Here is a 20,551-nt window from a genome sequence, read left to right as displayed (position 1 = left end):
TCTTTTTAAAAGCATGCTTTTATTTATTGGACCTGCATTGCAGCACCAGTTTGCAGTGACTGGGAGTGATCGGTATGTTGTTGGTTAGTGTGTGTGGTACATTCATGGGTGTGAGAGAGTCTTAACTGGTATTAATATAACTAAAGCTAAAGTGACAGGTTATCAATTAATGTATTCCTCCTAATTGATCATTACAGTCATGATGCATTTACTGTATCCAAGTTGAGATAATGTACCTTTAAGAGATGTAATCGATGGCATTTATTCTCCGTAATAAAAGGTCGTTAGACTCCCCCCTTTTCCCTCTAATGTCTTCCCCCAATGTGTGTGTCATGCATACATACACATCTCAGACAGCAGTTAAGTTTGCACTGGCCAAGCTGTGGGGTAGCTTTTCAAAGTAAAAGTCAGTCTGAAGCTTCGGGGGAAGGATTTAGAAGGGTGTAAATATCCGGAGTGCTACAGTTAGACGATTTCAGTGTTGTTTTTGACAACATTTACATTTAATCAATGTGAAGTCATACCAAACAATACCGCGTTTAGTGTGTACATAATGGTTAAAGGTACAGTACCACCAACGGCCTCTGGGTGTCAGTAATGCGCATTTCCAACTGTTAAAAGGACCCGCGAAGAAGACGTCACTACTTTTGATGCTAATGCTAACATTGTTGAGACTCCGTTGTGGCGGAATGTGTGGCGAAAACTTCAAAGGAAACGTTGCCAGACACAGATAAGCGGATTAATTCAGCTGCGTCGAGATTTCTACGCTTTTATACTGGCACGGTAGGCCGAAATAAGAGAGTTTGGCGATGTATGTTTGCGGCACATGTGCTTTATTTTGAAAGGAATAGTCGGAAGTGTAGTGCGTGTACTTTACGCTTATGCCTCTCTCTCTCTCTCTCTCTCTCTCTCTCTCTCTCTCTCTCTCTCTCTCTCTCTCTCTCTCTCTCACACACACACACACAACACACACATACACACCCCTATCAGTAGACTGAAGATGCTTTTGCCGGGGAAGCTCACACAATGTCTCACGAAGGTGCTGGCAGGACGGGGAAGATGTGGGCGGAAAGCGGCGGCAGAAAACAATCCCATCTCGCAGTGGAAGAGGATGCAGGATGGATCTGATTTGAAGGTTTGAGCATTGCAAGCCTCCCCGTTCCTCCATTCATGTTGGACTGCAGGTATGAATAACATCCTTTTCCAATTCAATTAATGGATGAAGGCAGCCTTGTTGCTGTTCTGACCTGTGGGACTGTGGTGTGGAAGGGAGGGGCTCTAAAAGAGTAGAGGTGGAGATTTGTTCATTAAATTAGATTCTCTCTCTAGAGGTTTTTTTTGTGTCATCTGCAGGCAACTTAACTTCAAGGATGAGTGAGGATTGCGTTATTTTTTTTTTGCACACAAGACACTTAAAATATACCTGAAGGAGCCTCATTTGCATATTTGCACAGATGAAAAACACTGTTCTCCGTTTGACCTCCGTGTACAAGGTCTCCCTGAAGACACAGCAGAGGTGACTCATTGGAGTGGAAAGACATGATAAGACAAGGACATATCCATGGGAATACTCTTCGTTAAGCTTAGAAATAAGAATGCTGGAGTTGCCTCAAAGTTGACTTAGTACCATTTTTGGAAGGGCTGCCTCAATCAAATCAACAAAAATTGCCCGAAATCTCTTATTTTGTGTCCCCCTTTGATGCTTAACCAATGAATGAAACCACGCTGATGTGCAGCGAGTGAGCCTAGCAGTGCGTCAAATCAAATGGGATCACGCAGGAATGCAGGGACTGACGTCAAGTGGGCCGTTGGATTAGTCAAAATCTCGGGCGACACTCCGAAGTGTTCTTATCAGCCATTGTCGTAGTTCCGCAGCTTTAAATTGTTTGGATTTCGAACACAACACCAATGGCGTCCCCACAACGTCAACAACTGTTGCCTCACAACACAGAAGTGAGCTGCGACTCGAGTGGTGAAGGCGGCGTCTCGGTTAGGATCGGGAGCAGCGTCAAACACAAGCACGGGGGCGGAGCATTGGGTTCCATCGGTGGTGCCTTCATGGCGGGTTCCAAGCACTGCAAGTACAGCATCTCCTCCAGTTGTAGCTCCGGGGAATCCGGAGTCAAGAGGACGTTTGTCAAGAGCCTCCGATCGCAGAAGAGGGTACCTCAACTTTTCGAGAGATCCGCCGGTCACTTCTGGGACCCAAAGTTCGACTCCTCTATCCTGGAGGAAGCGTGCAGGGAACGATGTTTTCCTCAAACACAACGCCGTTTCCGTTATGTGCTTTTCTACCTAGCGACCACCGCCCTTCTTTGGGGTTTTTACTTTTCCGCCAACCCGTCCCGCTGCAGCAAAATAGCCTTTCTTATTCCCACGGCGTCCTTCCTTTTTTTCTGCCTCCTCCTCTTCCTGCTAACGTTTACAAAGTTCTACTCTCGCTGCTACAATCAAGCATCCCTGTTCCTCATCGTCGTCACCTTCATGCTGACCCTGGCCCCTCAGATCCAGACGTCAGGCTTCAGAGATCCAGAACCTCTCACTGATGTGATGGAGGTCGATGAGTTAGGCGGGGCGGCGCACAACCTATCCTACCTAAAGATTGTATCGGGTAGCGCTTGGCCTGTTTGTATCTCCCCCGTTGGCACCTTCTCACTCTGTATTGAAGTCCTCCTGTTGCTCTACAGCGTTCTTCATGTCCGACTTTTTGCTTCCGTTCTACTCGGGGTCCTCTACTCTGTCTGTTTTGAGATTTTGGGCTGGTTCCATGTAACCCAGACAGTTGGAAGTTTGAGTTTAGCCCCCGAAAAAGACTGGACTACACTCCGATGGTTGGCACCGGCTAAAGCCTTGCTTCACCTTTGTGCCCACGCTATTGGTATTCATCTGTTCATTATGTCCGAGGTGCGGTCGCGTAGCACCTTCCTGAAAGTGGGACAAGCTATCATGCACGGCAAGGATCTGGAAGTGGAGAAAGCCTTAAAAGAGCGAATGATCCACTCCGTCATGCCCCGGATCGTTGCCGATGAACTAATGAAGCAGGGTGACGAGGACATCGGGGACAATTCTGTGAAACGCTACTCCACAAGCGGCGCGGCTGCCGTCATCGCAAGCCCCAAGAGCAATAAACGCAAGAAGACCTCCATCCCTCGAGGTCAGATCATCTTCAGACCCTTCAACATGAAACGGATGGAACCAGTCAGTATCCTGTTTGCCGATATTGTTGGTTTTACAAAAATGTCCGCCAACAAATCGGCTCACGCTCTTGTAGGACTTCTTAACGACTTGTTCGGACGTTTTGATCGCTTGTGTGAGCTAACCGGCTGCGAGAAGATCAGCACCCTCGGGGACTGCTACTACTGTGTCGCTGGATGTCCCGAACCCAGACCTGATCATGCCTACTGCTGCGTGGAGATGGGCTTGGGCATGATCCAGGCTATCGAGCAGTTCTGCCAGGAGAAGAGGGAGATGGTGAACATGAGGGTGGGCGTCCACACCGGCACCGTACTCTGCGGCATCCTCGGAATGAAGCGCTTCAAGTTTGATGTTTGGTCCAACGACGTCAACTTGGCCAACCTGATGGAGCAGCTGGGTGTCGCCGGGAAGGTCCACCTCTCGCAGGCCACCGCCAACTTTCTCGACGATCGCTACCAGCATGAAGACGGACAGGTCAATGAGAGAATCGGACAAAGCGTGGTGGCGGACCAGCTCAAAGGTAGGTCAAAGATCGAGTTTGTCATTGTTAGCGATGTGGTAGTGATGGGTTGTGCTTGTATGCTAGCATGCATGTAACACAGCATTCATTAGACAAATGGTCACTGACTAATTGGTATTGCAATGGGCATTGAGCTTTGCGCTTTGAGCTACGGCCCGTTAGCAACTCTTTGCATGTTCCGCCCGTGTGTGGGTTTTCTCCAGGTACTACGGCTTCCTCCCACATTCCAAAAATATACCGTATTTTCTGGACTATAAGTCGCTCTGGCGTATAAGTCGTACAAGGCCAAAAATGCATAATTAGGTAGAGAAAAACATACATAAGTCGCACTGTATAAGTATAAGTCGCATTTATTTTACGAACTACTTGACCAAAACGGACATTACGTCATTTTGGAAGGCAAGTTCTAACAATAAAAGAATAGAGAACAGACTGAAAAGTTGTAAGCAATGCTAGCACAATGGTTATTCAGCTACACAGAAAAGTGGTCTAGTGTTTATGTAAGAATTTTTTCATTCATAAGTTGCTCTGGAGTATAAGTCGTACACGGCCAAAAATGCACAAGGTAGAATACAAAAAACATACATAAGTTGCATTTATTTTATGAACTACTTGACCAAAACAGACATTACGTCATTTTGGAAGGCAAGTTCTAACAATAAAAGAATAGAGAACAGACTGAAAAGGTGTAAGCTATGCTAACACAATGGTTATTCAGCTACACAGAAAAGGGGTCTAGTGTATATGTAAGAATTTTTTCATTCATAAGTCGCTCTGGAGTATAAGTCGTACAATGCCAAAAATGCATAATTAGGTAGAAAAAAAAACAATGAGAGTGGCTGGCGACGATTCCAGGGTGTACCCCGCCTCTTGCCCCCAGGTCACCTCCAGCGTACCTGTGACCCTAGTGAGGACAAGCGGGGTAGGACATGGATGGATGAATGTATCTAAGCTGTGTGAGATTTTACAAGTCCGTTAGACTTTTGGGGTGAAACGTTGGTGTTTATTACAGTTACAGTTTGTTCAGAACAAGCGGAGTAATTTTACCAAAATGTGTCTTTAGCCACGTATACATGGACCCAAGTATTCCAATTGCATTCGTTTTATTTGCTCAATTGAACCTTTGTATACACCTCATTCCGAAAGAAAAGTGCCAATCCGAATGAACATATAATCGGATTCCTTTCCCCAATCCGATTGAGGTATCTTGTACCGGGTCAAACGGAGAGTTGTCAGGGTGCGTTATTCTTTGTCGTGTTTTCTTCTTCTGTTGTTTATTGGCGGTTGGCAAGCAGCTTTCGGTGTACATTAGCGCCATCTGTGGAACAGAATCTAAACCCTTCTATACTTCATTTACAAGTCTAGTTTTTATTAAAAAAGAAAATACATATCTATATAAAACATGATCAGGGCTGCACGGTGGACGCGTGGTTAGCGCGCAGACCTCACACCCGCGGTTCAATTCCATCCTCGGCCATCTCTGTGTGGAGTTTGCATGTTCTCCCGCCGTGCATGCGTGGGTTATTTCCGGGTACTCCGGTTTTCTCCCACATTCCAAAAACATGCTAGGTTAATTAGCAACTCCAAATTGTCCATAGGTATGAATGTGAGTGTGAATGGTTGTTTGTCTATATGTGCCCTGTGATTGGCTGGCGACCAGTCCAGGGTGTACCCCACCTCTTGCCCTGAAGACAGCTGGGATAGGCTCCAGCACCCCGGCGACACCTCATGAAGATAAGCGGTAGAAAATGAATGAATGAATTTGATCATTTCCTGTTTACATTTATCCTGGGTGCGTTCTTTCCGTATATGGTTCGATATGACGTAACACGCAGCTCCAGAAAAAAAAATGGAGGCGAGCAATTGGCACTGGACTGCTGCAGAAAGTACGAAAAACTCGCAATACAGAGTTATTCCACGTTATCCTGTGATGTTGATGTTTACGTTTTATCATGCATGCCCCATTAACTATTCTGTTTCATTATAGCGGTGCATGTAGACAGGAGATTGGAATATTCCTTTCTATGTATAACATTGTTTTTGGAAAGGTCCATGAGGAAAAACTCCTCATGTAAACGTGGCTCATGACCTCACAATGTATGGTTGTCCTGATAAGAAGTGTCTTGAAGGAGTCCCATTCATGTAGTCTGTCCGTACCCTGTCCCTGATGGCTAGCTCTATTACCATCATCACCGACCTCAATGTGTCCAGTCTCTTTAGTCTTTAATCTGAACCCTGAGGATTGTGTTACAATGAATCAAACTGCAGCTTTGCTTTCATCTCTTCGTCTAATCCTTGCTTCGGGCTTATCCCCAAACTACCTGCATAGATCCCAGACCTTAAAGGATCCCAGGCATGATTCATCAGCTTTGCTTACACTCTAATTATGTTCTATGTCAGTGGTCAGCAACCTTTTTAAGACCAAGATCCCTGGTCCTGGTATTATTGTGTTAGTGTCAACATTTCAGATTTTTCTCATTGTGCCTTTTTCTAAGGTTTTTTTTTGTTGAGAAAATTTGGAAAAATTTGGAGATGAAATAGAGAACTAGAGATGAAGATTGGTAACTGTAAATTACCCTGGAGTTGCTATGCTTATTATTGTGTGGAGTGTAAATGAGTCTAAAAAATATATGTTTTGCCACTGTCACAGCAGCAGCCCCAAAATGTATGTATGAACATCCAGCAGCAACACGACATTTTGATGAAACATATACCGGAGCAGTCGAATGTTCAGCGTGCAGACCTCACAGCTAGTATAGTAGTACTAGGTAGCAAAGTACACAAGTGTACTGGAGGGTGGATGCTGTCTCACTGTGTTTGTTGTTGTTTTTTTGTTTGTTTTAATTCCAATGAGTAACACAAGTGTGGTTAGCACACAGGCCTCACAGCTAAGAGACCCGAGTTCAATTCCATCCTCAGCCATCTCTGTGTGGAGTTTGCATGTTCTCCCCGTGCATGCGTGGGTTTTCTCCGGGTACTCCGGTTTCCTCCCACATTCCAAAAACATGCTAGGTTAATTAGCGACTCCAAATTGTCCATAGGTATGAATGTGAGTGTGAATGGTTGTTTGTCTATATGTGCCCTGTGATTGGCTGGCCACCAGTCCAGGGTGTATCGTGCCTCTCGCCTGAAGACAGCTGGGATAGGCTCCAGCATACCCATAACCCTTGTGAGGATAAGCGGTAGAAAATGAATGTGTGCACTGGGGGCGGGGGGCACACAACAATGAATCTCGCACACAATAAAACTAAAATAAAGTAAAATTATTCCAACAACATGCATGCTAGGTTAATTGGCGACTCCAAATTGTCCATAGGTATGAATGTGAGTGTGAATGGTTGTTTGTCTATATGTGCCCTGTGATCAGTCCAGAGTGTACTCCGCCTCTTGTCCAAAGACAGCTGGGATAGGCTCCAGCACCCCCGCGACCCTCGTGAGGAAAAGCGGTAGAAAATGAATGAATGAATATAACATACATTCTGTAGCTTGACGCTGAGGATGAATTCCAGACCAATTAGACGTTGTCGCTGTAAGCAACGGTGTACAGTTAAAGTGCCTTTTTGTTTACCAGGTAGGAGGAGTGATATATGGCCCTCCATCTCCCCTCATCTCCAAGATTGATGAGCGACTACATCTTTTACCAGTTGCTGGTTTTTTTTTTTTCACTCTGTAAGACCAAGAAAAATTGTGTCAGACAGTCTTATCACTCCCTGACCGTCTATTCAATTCCCATCTTAAGATTGATCCTTTCCCGGTAAGATATGCTGAGCCAGTGAGAGAGAGCTGGCTGTCAGGAAGGAGTTTTTCTTAGGTGTTGTTAAAAAAAAAAAAAAGAAAAAAATCCATGCACTGTCTCGATCGGTGGATGTAAATCCCTCAGGTAGCACTATAACCAGGATCGGTTGCTGGCCAATTATAATCAAGCTCCGTTTGCCTGGACGTAAATTGCGATGACCTACAATACTTAGTGGCCTCATTAGGAACACGCCCAAAATAAGAGTGTTTGTTTTACAAATTTGGTCTTTTCATAGTCTGAAAAGACCAAATAATGCTGATAATGCTTACATCTGTGCCTTTGTGTGCTTCTTGTATTGTTTTGCACATAAACCGTCCATATGAGTCCGAATGAGCGCTTGTGACCAAAGCCTCGCTGGTGATGAGAAATTCAATGTTGTTGACTTCCAACTGCTTTAAGTCTTTGTGAGTTCATTCATTCATTCAATTTCTACCGCTTTTTCCTCACAAGGGTCGTGAGCATGCTGGAGCCTATCCCAGCTGTCTTCGGGCGAGAGGCGGGGTACACCCTGGACTGGTTTGCCAGCCAATCACAGGGCACATATAGACAAACAACCATTCACACTCACATTCATACCTATGGACAATTTGGAGTCGCTAATTAACCTAGCATGTTTTTTGGAATGTGGGAGGAAATTGGAGTACCCGGAGAAAACCCACACATGCACGGGAAGAACATGCAAACTCCAGACAGAGATGGCCGAGGATGGAATCGAACCCTGGTCCACTAACCACTAGACCGCCGTGCCACCTCTTTGTGAGTTGTGTCTTTTAATTTACTTGTAGTCGAGATGATGTCATCATCAACAATGTTTTTCCAGTTCCTTGATGTCTTTGACAGAAAGAACTCCGGCTTCCTTTGGTCCTCCATTTTAGTGCCTCAAAGTAGTCCCATGCTCAAACATTTTATGGGTCATTTATGGGCATTTCTCCTTGGCAATCGATAATGATGGGGATTTTTTTCTGTAGTAAATCGGCTCCAGGCGGCACGGCGGTCGAGTGGTTAGCGCGCAGACCTCCCAGCTAGGAGACCAGGGTTCGATTCCACCCTCGGCCATCTCTGTGTGGAGTTTGCATGTTCTCCCCGTGCATGCGTGGGTTTTCTCTGGGTACTCCGGTTTCCTCCCACATTCCCTTATGTACCAGGAGGCCTGCACACAAACCACCGTGTACCAAAGTGTATGACCCCCCCTGCCAGCATGAGTGATCTTGGGTGGTTCTACAGAGCCAAGCAACACAGTCAGCTGTAGATGCGATAGCCGCTAAAAATATCTCAAAGGACCCAAATTAGAGCGCTCTGGACATGAAATAACACCCCTATAGTCACCTATACACTCCTATTACCCAATATAGGAGACATAATAAGATATTTAGGGCTGCACAGCGGACTAGTGGTTATCGTGCAGACCACAGCAAGGAGACCAGGGTTCGATTCCACCCTTGGCCATCTCTGTGTGGAGTTTGCATATTCTCCCCGTGCATGCATGGTTTTTCTCCGGGTACTCCGGTTTCCTCCCACATTTCAAAAACATGCTAGGTTAATTGGCGACTCCAAATTGTCCATAGGTATGAATGTGAGTGTGAATGGTTGTTTGTCTATATGTGCCCTGTGATTGGCTGGCGACCAGTCCAGGGTGTACCCCGCCTCTCGCCCGAAGACAGCTGGGATAGGCTCCAGCAACCCCCCGACCCTTGTGAGGAAAAGCAGTAGAAAATGAATGAATGAATGAAATCGTCTCCAACACATCCCTCATTGTCCAGGTCTTGTTGTTCTGTGCATGAAACTATATTTGTCTCAGTTTCCTGGGGAAGTGAGAGCATGTGATTGTGTAAGTCGTGTCCTTTCTTTTTTGTTTCTAATGTAGAATGATGGCACCCGAGTAGGCCGTCAGCATGAACTTGTTACCTTTCTGGAGCCTTGAGACTTGAGCCATGACTCACACAAGCAGGTTTTGTTGGCAGATTACATTTAAATGTGGAGGAGGGAATTTGGGCCCTGTCGGCACGGGAACGTTCTTGAGATTTTTTTTTTTTCGAGGATTGAATAAAATTAGCGGGCTGCACGGTGTAGGAGTGGTTAGCACGCAAGCCTCACAGCTAAGAGACCCGAGTTCAATTCCATGGGTTTTTCTCCTGGGACTCTGGTTTCCTCCCACATTCCAAAAACATGCTAGGTTAATTGGCAATTCCAAATTGTCCATAGGTATGAATGTGAGTGTGAATGGTTGTTTGTCTATATGTGCCCTGTGATTGGCTGGCCACCAGTCCAGGGTGTACCCCGCCCCAAGACAGCTGGGATAGGCTCCAGCACCTCCTGCGACCCTGGTGAGGATAAGTGGTAGAAAATGAATGAATGAATGAATGATTGAGTAAAATTAGTGTGCTGCACGGTGTTGAGTGGTTAGCACACAGGCCTCACAGCTAAGAGACCCGAATTCAATTCCATTGGTTTTCTCCCACATTCCAAAAACATGCTAGGTTAATTATCGACTCCAAATTGTCCATAGGTATGAATGTGAGTGTGAATGGTTGTTTGTCTATATGTGGCCTGTGATTGGCTGGCCACCAGTCCAGGATGTACCCCGCCTCTCGCCTGAAGACAGCTGGGATAGGCTCCAGCACCTCCCGCGACCCTTGTGAGGATAAGCGGTAGAAATTGAATGAATGAATGAGTAAAATTAGCGGGCTGCACGGTGGTGAGTGGTTAGCACGCAGGCGTCACAGCTAAGAGACCCAAGTTTAATTCCATTGGTTTTCTGCGGGTATTCCGGTTTAGGGGTAGACTCCAGCACATCTGCAAAAGAAAATGAATGAATAAATGAATACAATTAGCATCCACACTGGATTGTATTTGTAAATAGTTGCATCCAGATGGGAACGCATGACTGGGTGAAAACCATGTAATGCACCTTAACAAACGTGAAGCTTTAGTGATGCTCATTCCACTTCCGACTGAAAAGAAAGACAAATAATAATAAAAATTAATAACAACATTGACAATCTAATAAGCATTTTCATCATTCAATTGAGCAAAAGTTGTCAGCTCTCTTTTATGATTGAACCAACTCATGTTTGCCTCAAGGTAGAGCAGGATCTGACATTGGCTTTGAAATAGGAAGCGTGACCTTTGCCGTGTGAGTATCTCCCCTCCATATGCCTCGTGGGTGGTCTCTAATTAGACAAGACTTGGTAATCTTCCATATTAAAGGGGTTCATGGCAGAAATTCTCCATCATTATACTTCCCCCACCCCTGGTCAGCAACCAGACTGCCAGCTGTTTTATTTACAGGGAATGCTATGGATTGCCTATAATGAGGCTGTCATGACTGTGCTTATTTATGATCACAGACGTTTTCAGTGCGAGTCTTACAAGGACATCGATTGCGCAAGTAATACCTTTTGAGTAGTTTGTGTTCTGGTACATAAAAGTAATACTTTTGCTCACAGAGCCAATATATTTCAAATCAGACTTTGAACTTGTTGCTTTTCCATTGCGGTACAGCAGGGGTGGGCAAACTACGGCCCAGGGACCACATGCGGCCCACCAAGCGTTTGAATCCATACCGCCAGTTGCTTTCTTAGTATTTCAACTTTTAACATACAAGGCAACATGACTTGCTAGTCAGATGTTTTATTAAAAAAAAAAACAACAAAACTGTAAAATTTAATTACATGATTTGAGTGGTTAGCGCGCAGACCTCACAGCCAGGAGACCTGAGTTCAATTCCACCCTCGGCCATCTCTGTGTGGGGTTTGCATTCTCCTTGTGCATGCGTGGGTTTTCTCCGGGTACTCCGGCTTCCTCCCACATTCCAAAAACATGCTAGGTTAATTAATGACTCCAAATTGTCCATAGGTATGAATGTGAGTGTGAATGGTTGTTTGTCTATATGTGCCCTGTGATTTGCTGGCCACCAGTCCAGGGTGTACCCCGCCTCTTGCCCGAAGACAACTGGGATAGGCTCCAGCACCTCCGCGAGAACACTTTTACAGATAAAATTAGACAAATAATTCAAGGAAAATTATGTGTGTGTGTGTGTTAAAAGTAAACCTCGGATATATCGGATTCAATTGTTCCCACTGTTTTTTTCCGATATAAGCGAAATCCGTTATATGCGTATAGCGGAAAATGTCCGTTTTACGCATATATCGGATTTATATCCGGTATATGCGTAAATCGGATTTTATCCGTTATAAAAAGGCACTTCCTTGACTATGTTTCCAATGTACCTGGACGCGCAGGCAACGCTGCAAACGCTGCAAATGACATCGTATAGCGGCCTGTCACGATTCGGCGAATCGGAGCGCCACGATGCGGCCATCCGATATATGCGAGGGAAATTTAATGGAAATGCATTGGAACGGGACTGGAGATTTTGTCCGAAATAGGCGAAATCCGTTATAAAAAATCCGATATATGCAATGAATTTTTATTGGAAATGCATTACAGAAAAATTGGTTCTTTTTTATCTGTCCGTTGTGAGCGAATTTCCGATATATCCGAGTCCGATATATCCGAGGTTTACTGTATATGTTTATAAAAAGTTTAAGGCACTCACTACGAATGAATGACCCTGTAAGGTAGTCGCTAGCAGGTAAAATTGGAGAACTAAAGTTTTGGAACATGAAACAACATGCTTACCCTCCAATTTGCCCCTGTAGGGATGTCCTCCAGTCATTCTAGTGTATTGTATCATTTGCCCCGAGGCCCAGTGGAGCCCTTTTCCGTAATTGCTGCTACCTGTGACCTCGACAAAGACAAATGAGGCCATCTGGCTGCCAAAATGTAGCACGGAAAGGAGCAACACATGAAATTAGATCAAGGTGCCCCTACTCCACCGTGGGATTAAGAAAGAAAAATAATTGGTCCCAGATTTTCAGACTGGGCAGTGAACTAGCCATCTTTTATTTTCTTGATGGCCACCTTACCTTCTGTCCCTTACTTTACTAAAAAGTTCTGATCCGACGTCCTAAAATTGACTGAATTCAGCAGTTTTTTTTCCTCAGTCAGCAATCTAATCTAATCTAATCTAATGTCAGCTGACATACACTAAATGGACAAACGCATGGATAGGAAGGGAATAATGTTAGTCGGTGCCCCCTTGGTTGCTATGACAGCTTCTGCTCTGTAATATTTCTGTGCCTATGGGAAATTAATACACATTTACCACTGAATGCTACTTATTCACAGTCGGCTGTAGATGCGATAGCCGCTACAAATATCTCAAAGGACCCAAAATAGAGCGCTCTGGACATGAAATAACACCCCTATAGTCACCTATACACTCCTATTACCCAATATAAGAGACATAATAAGATATTTAGGGCTGCACAGAGGCTAGTGGTTATCGCACAGACCACAGCTAGGAGACCAGGGTTCGATTCCACCCTTGGCCATCTCTGTGTGGAGTTTGCATGTTCTCTCCCGTGCATGCGTGGGTTTTCTCCGGGTACTCCGATTTCCTCCCACATTCCAAAAACATGCTAGGTTAATTGCAGACTCCAAATTGTCCATAGGTATGAATGTGAGTGTGAATGGTTGTTTGTCTATATGTGCCCTGTGATTGGCTGGCCACCAGTCCAGGGTGTACCCTGCCTCTTGCCTGAAGACAGCTGGGATAGGCTCCAGCAGCCTTGTGAGGAAAAGCAGTAGAAAATGAATGAATGAATGAATGAATGAATGAATGAATGAATGAATGAATGAAATCGGCTCCAACACATCCCTCATTGTCCAGTGTCCTGTGGGAAATTAATACACATTTACCTCTGAATGCTACCTATTCGGGTCATGTATTCCGACTTAATCAGGTACCCGGTGAATTTATTGGTCAATCAGATTTGTCAATGCTGTGTCATAACGTTCAGATAAGCAGTAGAACATAGCTGCTTGGATCTGTGTCATAACATTTGCGGACATTTTTTTATTGACAAAAATAAAGACATACGCTTATGTTACCTTACCTCTTGGATGCAGAGGTCGCTGACCAGTGTCTTCCATTTCACACAGTTTCACTCCAGCTCTCCCCAGTTTCTCCCCAGAGCTCACTCTCTGATGTTTCTGCTTCTCTGCTTTTCCTCCAGCTATTCCTGGGGCGACCTCTTTTCCTTTTCCCTTGGGGGTTCCATTTTTGTGACCTATACAACTCCACTAAGCCTATGATGGCGTTCAGTCCGCGATCCCTGGTCTCAGATGTGAACCTGGTGTTGTAGCTTACGATGTGCGTACCTGAGAGCAGGGAAGGCGTGTGAAGCGGTCAAAATTTGGGGACATTCTGGAAAAAAGGGGAGGTCACTGATTCATTCATTCATTCATTTTCTACCGCTTATCCTCACAAGGGTGGTGGGGGTGCTGGAGCCTATCCTAGCTGTCTTCGGTACACCCTGGACTGGTGGCCAGCCAATCACAGGGCACATATAGACAAACAACCATTCACACTCACATTCATACCTATGGACAATTTGGAGTCACCAATTAACCTAGCATGTTTTTGGAATGTAGGAGGAAACCGGAGTACCCGGACAAAACCCAGAGATGGCCGAGGGTGGAATTGAACTCGGGTCTCCTAGCTGTGAGGCTTGCGTGCTAAACACTCGTTCACCGTGCAGCCTGGTTTAAGTTACATTCATTCATTCATTTTCTATCGCTTATCCTCACGAGGGTCACGGGGGATGCTGGAGCCTATCCCAGCTGTCTTCAGGCGAGAGGCGGGGTACACCCTGGACTGGTGGCCAGCCAATCACAGGGCACGTATAGACAAACAACCATTCACACTCACATTCATACCTATGGACAATTTGGAGTCACCAATTAACCTAGCATGTTTTTGGAATGTGGGAGGAAACCGGAGTACCCGGAGAAAACCCACGCATGCACGGGGAGAACATGCAAACTCCACACAGAGATGGCCGAGGGTGGAATTGAACCCTGGTCTCCTAGCTGTGAGGTTTGCGCGCTAACCACTCGATCGCCGTGCAGCCCTGAGGTCACTGATATTTCCTAATATTTTCTCTAGGTGGATTGTGATTGATGGGTTGCCGACCCCTCTGGTCTGTGGGGGTCTTGGCTTGTTCTTTTCCACAGCCACTATGTTTTAGCAAATGAGTGGTCGAAGACAGCAGTGTTTCTACTAATCTCCTGCCTGATTGTCTCTGCATGAGCGGTTAAAGTGCTGCAAAGAGACCCATAGCGTAATACCTCCCATCCCATCCAATGGTACACTATCACCCTCCACTGTACACTAGACCTCATCTCTAAATGTCATTGCAGCCTGCGGCCACGTCTCTGCCCCCCATGAAAGACATATTACCGTGCCCCATCAAGCATTTCATGTTACATCGTATGCTTTAGAGGGGCCTAATGGCCGTAGTAGCGTCGTGTCACCGCAAAGATCTACAAGGTGGCAGGATTTATAGAGCCGCAGTCACTTAGTCCTGCTGCAGCGTTGCACTGTTACTCAGCAGATTGGACTACCTGTTCTCATTCAGGAAGGAATGTTTTTCCTGACTGGGAGTGTTGTGATTCGTCAGGATCAAGAGCGGACAATTCCCTTTTTCAATGCCTGGCTAAGCATCGTCTCGCAGCATTCATGCGTCGGCGCAGACCTCTCTCAGCTGCGCTGTTGGCTTTCTGGTGAAGTGTTCTGTCTTTATCTATTGTGGCGCAGAAGGTGACCCCCCCCCCCCCCCCCCGCCCCACACACACACACACCGCCACCGCCAACACCCTCAACCAACACCAGTGTCTGTCTGATAAGAGCTAACAATACTTAGCTATTGCAACACGTGTACAATGCAGATCACAACACTTATCTCTCACTTCGACAGCCTGACTTATTCTTCTGCTTCTTCTAATTGTTATTCCACCTCATTTCCCGCCTACTCCTTAATTTGTCACCCTATCTGAACCAACCAATGATAAAATGTTAGGCTAATTCATGACAAGGAATCTATTCAGACTTTTTTTAAAAGGTTCCAACATTCAGTGTCATTTCATATTTACAATACAAGAAACAATACAAGCAGTTGATGTCTTGAACCAGTCATGATGTGCTATATATATCACTATATTGACACTTACTATGGTACCCATTATGTCATTGTATGGTCATATCACCTCGTACTTCGGTAAGTGACAAAAATATAATTAAAAAAAATTATGAAAAAAAAAATATGAAAGCAGGAAGTGAATAAATGTAACAGTTTGGTACGTACTTTGGTATGTGGCAAAAAATAACAATTAATGTTTTTTTAATAAAAAAAAAACTTAAACTATACTAAGAAAGCAGGAAGTGAACAAATGTAACAGCCATGATTGTAAAAGTACCAGATGGAGGGGTAGGATTTAATAAGCTTTGCTTCTTCCTACTCCTTTTGGACATGTGGAACTGTGAACTGATTATGTGATGCATTCAATTGTAATCTGATGCATGTTCAAATGAAATAAAACCATTACCATTACCATATTTTCTGTGGTAAAATGTTCCCATTTGAAAATGAATAGGCAATTTATGTGACTGCGCCTACTACTACTCCCATTCTGCTGATTGGATAGCAGCGGTGATTTGGCTCAGGTGGTAGAATGTTTGGTTCCCATCCCAGAGGTTGCCGTTTGAATTCCTGTGTAGCTTCCCTCATCATGTTGTATGAAGTGATGATGTCATACAGACGCCACCTGTAGAGTCATTTCAGGGTGATGGGCGAACCGAGGGAGGGTAAATCTGGATTACCCCATTGGTTTATGTGTTTACATTTCTGTATGCTGATTTTAGTCTGCTAAAAATTGGGCGATCTCCAAGCAACCCCCCTTTTATTGGTGGAGGACTGTTCCCATGTTCCACCACCAGGACCAAAACCACATTGCACCTCCTGCACCCTGTCTCCTGTTATAATAGCAATAAAAGGCAATCCAAGGCATAATAGGGGACCTTTAACTGCAGATATGGTTTACATGACAGCAGCGTCTAGTGTTAAGTGTTCAGTGTGGGCACGCTCACCGGTTGCTCTTTTTGTTTGCCGGATAAATCAATTTTCAGTAATCTAGTGCAGCCAACCAGGCAGTGTTCTCAATAAAATATTAGCTCTGGATCAGAAAAAAAAATGTCAGAAATCTTCCTGTTCTGCCTCGCATGCGTAAACCTTTCAATATAGCAAACCCCTTTGAGTTGTCACATTTTCAAGAAGACGTGCATTGCTAGCAGGGTGATGCCCCCCGCCCCCCTTGTCCCTCCCTTGTCCCCTGTAGACAAGACATAGATGGAAATCCATACTGAGGAGGCCAGGGAATATGATGTGTGTTATAGAGAGGGAAAGGAAACAGATGTACAGTACAGACTTTGACAGGAGATGGATGGAGCTGCCCTGCTGAGGTTCATCATGTTCAGGGCCATTGTGCAGCTCCACATACAGTCACACAACAATGGCTACACACACACACACACACACACACACACACACACACATGCATAACCTCTTTAAGGCCTCTCTGCATCCCCCGGTCCGCCCATAGGCTAATCAATGTGGCAATGGGCTGTTAAAGGAAGATATAAGAAGAAATACTGACTTCATTTATTTGATGAGCATACATAAAATTTGCAGTGGCATTGTTTTTTTTTATATTCGATACAGAGCAGTGATAAAGTCAAGATTTTTCTGTCCGTCATTGGCATTTCTTTGTAGAAATGCATGCGTCATCATGATGCTATTGGCTTAATACAGTCATCCCTCATGCTTCCAGATCAGACCATGAGAGGTGAATTTTTGTGAGGTAAAAAAAAAATTGAGCTTTTTTTCCCGCACCATTTGAGAAAGGACAGGAAAAAAAAATGTGTGTGATAGTAATTATAGTGCTCTTTTGTAAGTGACGTGACTGAAATGTGTGGCAGTTGTTTTCATTAGCTTCTAAATGGAAGCCATTTTCCACCATTGGAATATTGCTATGTGAAGTTGACATTTCATAATTTCCAAGTTTTTAGCTCATAATTATTTCTATGTCATAATTCTGACTTTTGCGTGGCACGGCGGTCGGGTGGTTAGCGCGCAGACCTCACAGCTAGGAGACCAGGGTTCAATTCCACCGTCGGCCATCTCTGTGTGGAGTTTGCATGTTCTCCCCGTGCATGCGTGGGTTTTCTCCGAGTACTCCGGTTTCCTCCCACATTCCAAAAACATGCTAGGCTAATTGGCGACTCCAAATTGTCCATAGGTATGAATGTGAGTGTGAATGGTTGTTTGTCTATATGTGTGAAGTTCACATTTCATCATTTCCACTTTTTTCTCTTATCAGTTCAAGTTTTTAGCTCATAATTCTTTTTATGTCATAATTCTGACTTTTGGGTGGCACGGCGGTCGGGTGGTTAGCGCGCAGACCTCACAGCTAGGAGACCCGAGTTCAATCCCACCCTCGGGCATCTCTGTGTGGAGTTTGCATGTTCTCCCCCATTTTCTCCGGGTGCTCCGGTTTCCTCCCCCATTCCAAAAACATGCTAGGTGACTCCAAATTGTCCATAGGTATGAATGTGAGTGTGAATGGTTGTTTGTCTATATGTGCCCTGTGATTGGCTGGCGACCAGTCCAGGGTGTACCCCGTCTCTCGCCCCAAGACAGCTGGGATAGGCTCCAGCATCCCCCGTGACCCTCGTGAGGATAAGCGATAGAAAATGAATGAATGAATGTAACTTAAACCAGGCTGCTGAGTGGTTAGCGCGCAAGCCTCACAGGCAGGAGACCCAAGTTCAATTCCACAAGTTCACACTTCATAATTTCCACTTCTTTATCTTATCAGTTCAAGTTTTTAGCTCATTCTTTTTATGTCATAATTCTGACTTTTGGGTGGCACGGCGGTCGGGTGGTTAGTGCGCAGACCTCACAGCTAGGAGACCCGAGTTCAATCCCACCCTCGGGCATCTCTGTGTGGAGTTTGCATGTTCTCCCCCATTTTCTCCGGGTGCTCCGGTTTCCTCCCCCATTCCAAAAACATGCTAGGTGACTCCAAATTGTCCATAGGTATGAATGTGAGTGTGAATGGTTGTTTGTCTATATGTGCCCTGTGATTGGCTGGCGACCAGTCCAGGGTGTACCCCGCGTCTCGCCCAAAGACAGCTGGGATAGGCTCCAGCACCCCTCACGACCCTCGTGACGAAAAGCGGTAGAAAATGAATGAATGAATGTACCTTAAACCAGGCTGCATGGTGAATGAGTGGTTAGCGCGCAAGCTTCACAGCTAGGAGACCCGAGTTCAATTCCACCTTCGACCATTTCTGGGTTTTGTCCGGGTACTCCGGTTTCCTCCCACATTCCAAAAACATGCTAGGTTAATTAGCGACTCAAAATTGTCCATACGTAGGAATGTGAGTGTGAATGGTTGTTTGTCTAGTTATCTTTATCAGTTATCTTTTTACCTCATAATTTGGAAAAAATCCTATAATCATGACTTTTCATTGCATAATTTTGACTTTTTAATTACATAATTATGACTTTTTGTCTCAAAATGATGGATTAACATTTTCTTTTAGTGGTGGAATTCCAAAAGTACATTAAGTTATGATATGGCGGCTATGCACATGTATAATGTTAAGTTATTTTTCAAGCACATTAGACATGAAGAGAAAGTGCTTTAGTTTTGTTGCTATGTCATCTACTTAAGTGCTTATATAGATGCTTTCCTAATGTTTAGACACATAAAAATAGCACTTATTGAAGGACTACTTTTTGTGTTGAGGCATAAAAGCATCTCTGACTGTTAAACCTTGAAACGGTGAAAGGAGCACGGACCGGCGTGTCACTCCCCTTGCCTGACGCGGCTAACCCCCCCACCCGCACGGGTGACCCTCGAGGTTGAGCTCTTCTTCTGGCGAAGCGTCGGTTGAGTCGTGGCCGTGTCTCTGAGCTGACCCGGGGCGGCCTTGAGGATGCGTTGTGTGGTAAACCGCCATCACGACTCACTGATGCGGCCTAAGCTTTTCTCCTTTTGTCATCAAGTGTGCAGAAAATGTCAGCAGCAGACGTGCGCACGTGATGGATGGCTCTCGCTCTCTCTCTCTCTCTCTTTTGCGGAGGTGACGCATTCACTCACCTGCACGCCTTCACTTACATTCTGCACTTGGATGGCAAACTCCCACACATGCAGCACCGCCTTGTCCCGTGTTTGCGGCTGCAGTGACTCATTAGCGGTGCACGGCAGGAAGTGTGTGTGTGTGTGTGTGTGTGATAAATGGCCCTGTGAATTATGAATGAGGGGAGATGACGGGGAGCCGGTCCACCCTGAAGCCTGCTTGTGCAGGCATGCATTGGCAATGTTGGCAAAACCACTTCTTTGATATGAATTATTTTGTTCATTTTTCTGCTGTAGGACAGAAACATTGTGTGTTTATGGTTGGCTGTGTGATTTCCACTACTACAAGTTGCAATGTAACATATTTTGTCCCACTTGGTCCATCCTTTTTTTCCCCCCAAATCCATTTTCTGTTCCTGTTAATTATGTGGCTGAATTGATCACTAACCAGAAATTCAATGAATTATTTGACTTTGAAAGGACCTTGGGGGCCTCTCGGTGTAGTGATTATTGACTCTTCCCAGCATCATCTTGATGAGCTTAAAAGCTGACAACTCCACTTTATCTTTGCTGTTGTTTTGGCAAATTATTCAATAAATAAATACATATTCAATAAACAGTCATCCCTTGCTATATTGCAGAATATCGCTTTCTCAGTATATGATTTTTTTCCCCAACAAATAATCAAGTAATAAATGATGGCTTTTCATGGTTGACTATGGTATGGTATGTTATATGTAGTATTGTGGTCACTTGGCATCAGTAACGTTATGCCACGGCTGAGACATACATGCCATGGCTTGGACGTACATGTCATGGCTCGAACGGACATGCCATGGCTGAGACGTATATGCCATGGCTCAAACGGACATGCCATGGCTTGGACGGACATGCCATGGCTGAGATGGGCATGCCATGGCTTGGACGTTCATGCCATGGTTGAGACATACATGCCATGGCCGAGACGTACATGCCATGGCTTAGACGGACAT

At 45.0% G+C, this 20,551-nt stretch overlaps 1 protein-coding gene across 2 annotated transcripts in view; it reads left to right on the top strand.

The window, feature by feature from the left end:
* Positions 1 to 657: 657 nt before the first annotated feature.
* The window catches only part of LOC131103392 (adenylate cyclase type 9-like), a 48,649-nt gene continuing 28,755 nt past the window's right edge, over positions 658 to 20,551 (top strand). The window contains exons 1-3 of one of the 2 annotated variants that reach the window (XM_058049657.1): positions 658 to 783; positions 991 to 1,184; positions 1,354 to 3,715. In XM_058049657.1, the coding sequence (XP_057905640.1) occupies positions 1,909 to 3,715 (1,807 nt within the window). In that variant the 5' untranslated portion in view covers positions 658 to 783; positions 991 to 1,184; positions 1,354 to 1,908. The remainder of the gene's footprint in view (positions 784 to 990; positions 1,185 to 1,353; positions 3,716 to 20,551) is intronic. The other variant, XM_058049658.1, reaches the window with a different exon arrangement.

Source organism: Doryrhamphus excisus, chromosome 15 (genome assembly GCF_030265055.1).
Source record: "Doryrhamphus excisus isolate RoL2022-K1 chromosome 15, RoL_Dexc_1.0, whole genome shotgun sequence".
NCBI lineage: Eukaryota > Metazoa > Chordata > Actinopteri > Syngnathiformes > Syngnathidae > Doryrhamphus > Doryrhamphus excisus.
Note: the sequence above shows the minus strand (reverse complement) of the source record. Positions and strands in the feature narration are given on the sequence as shown.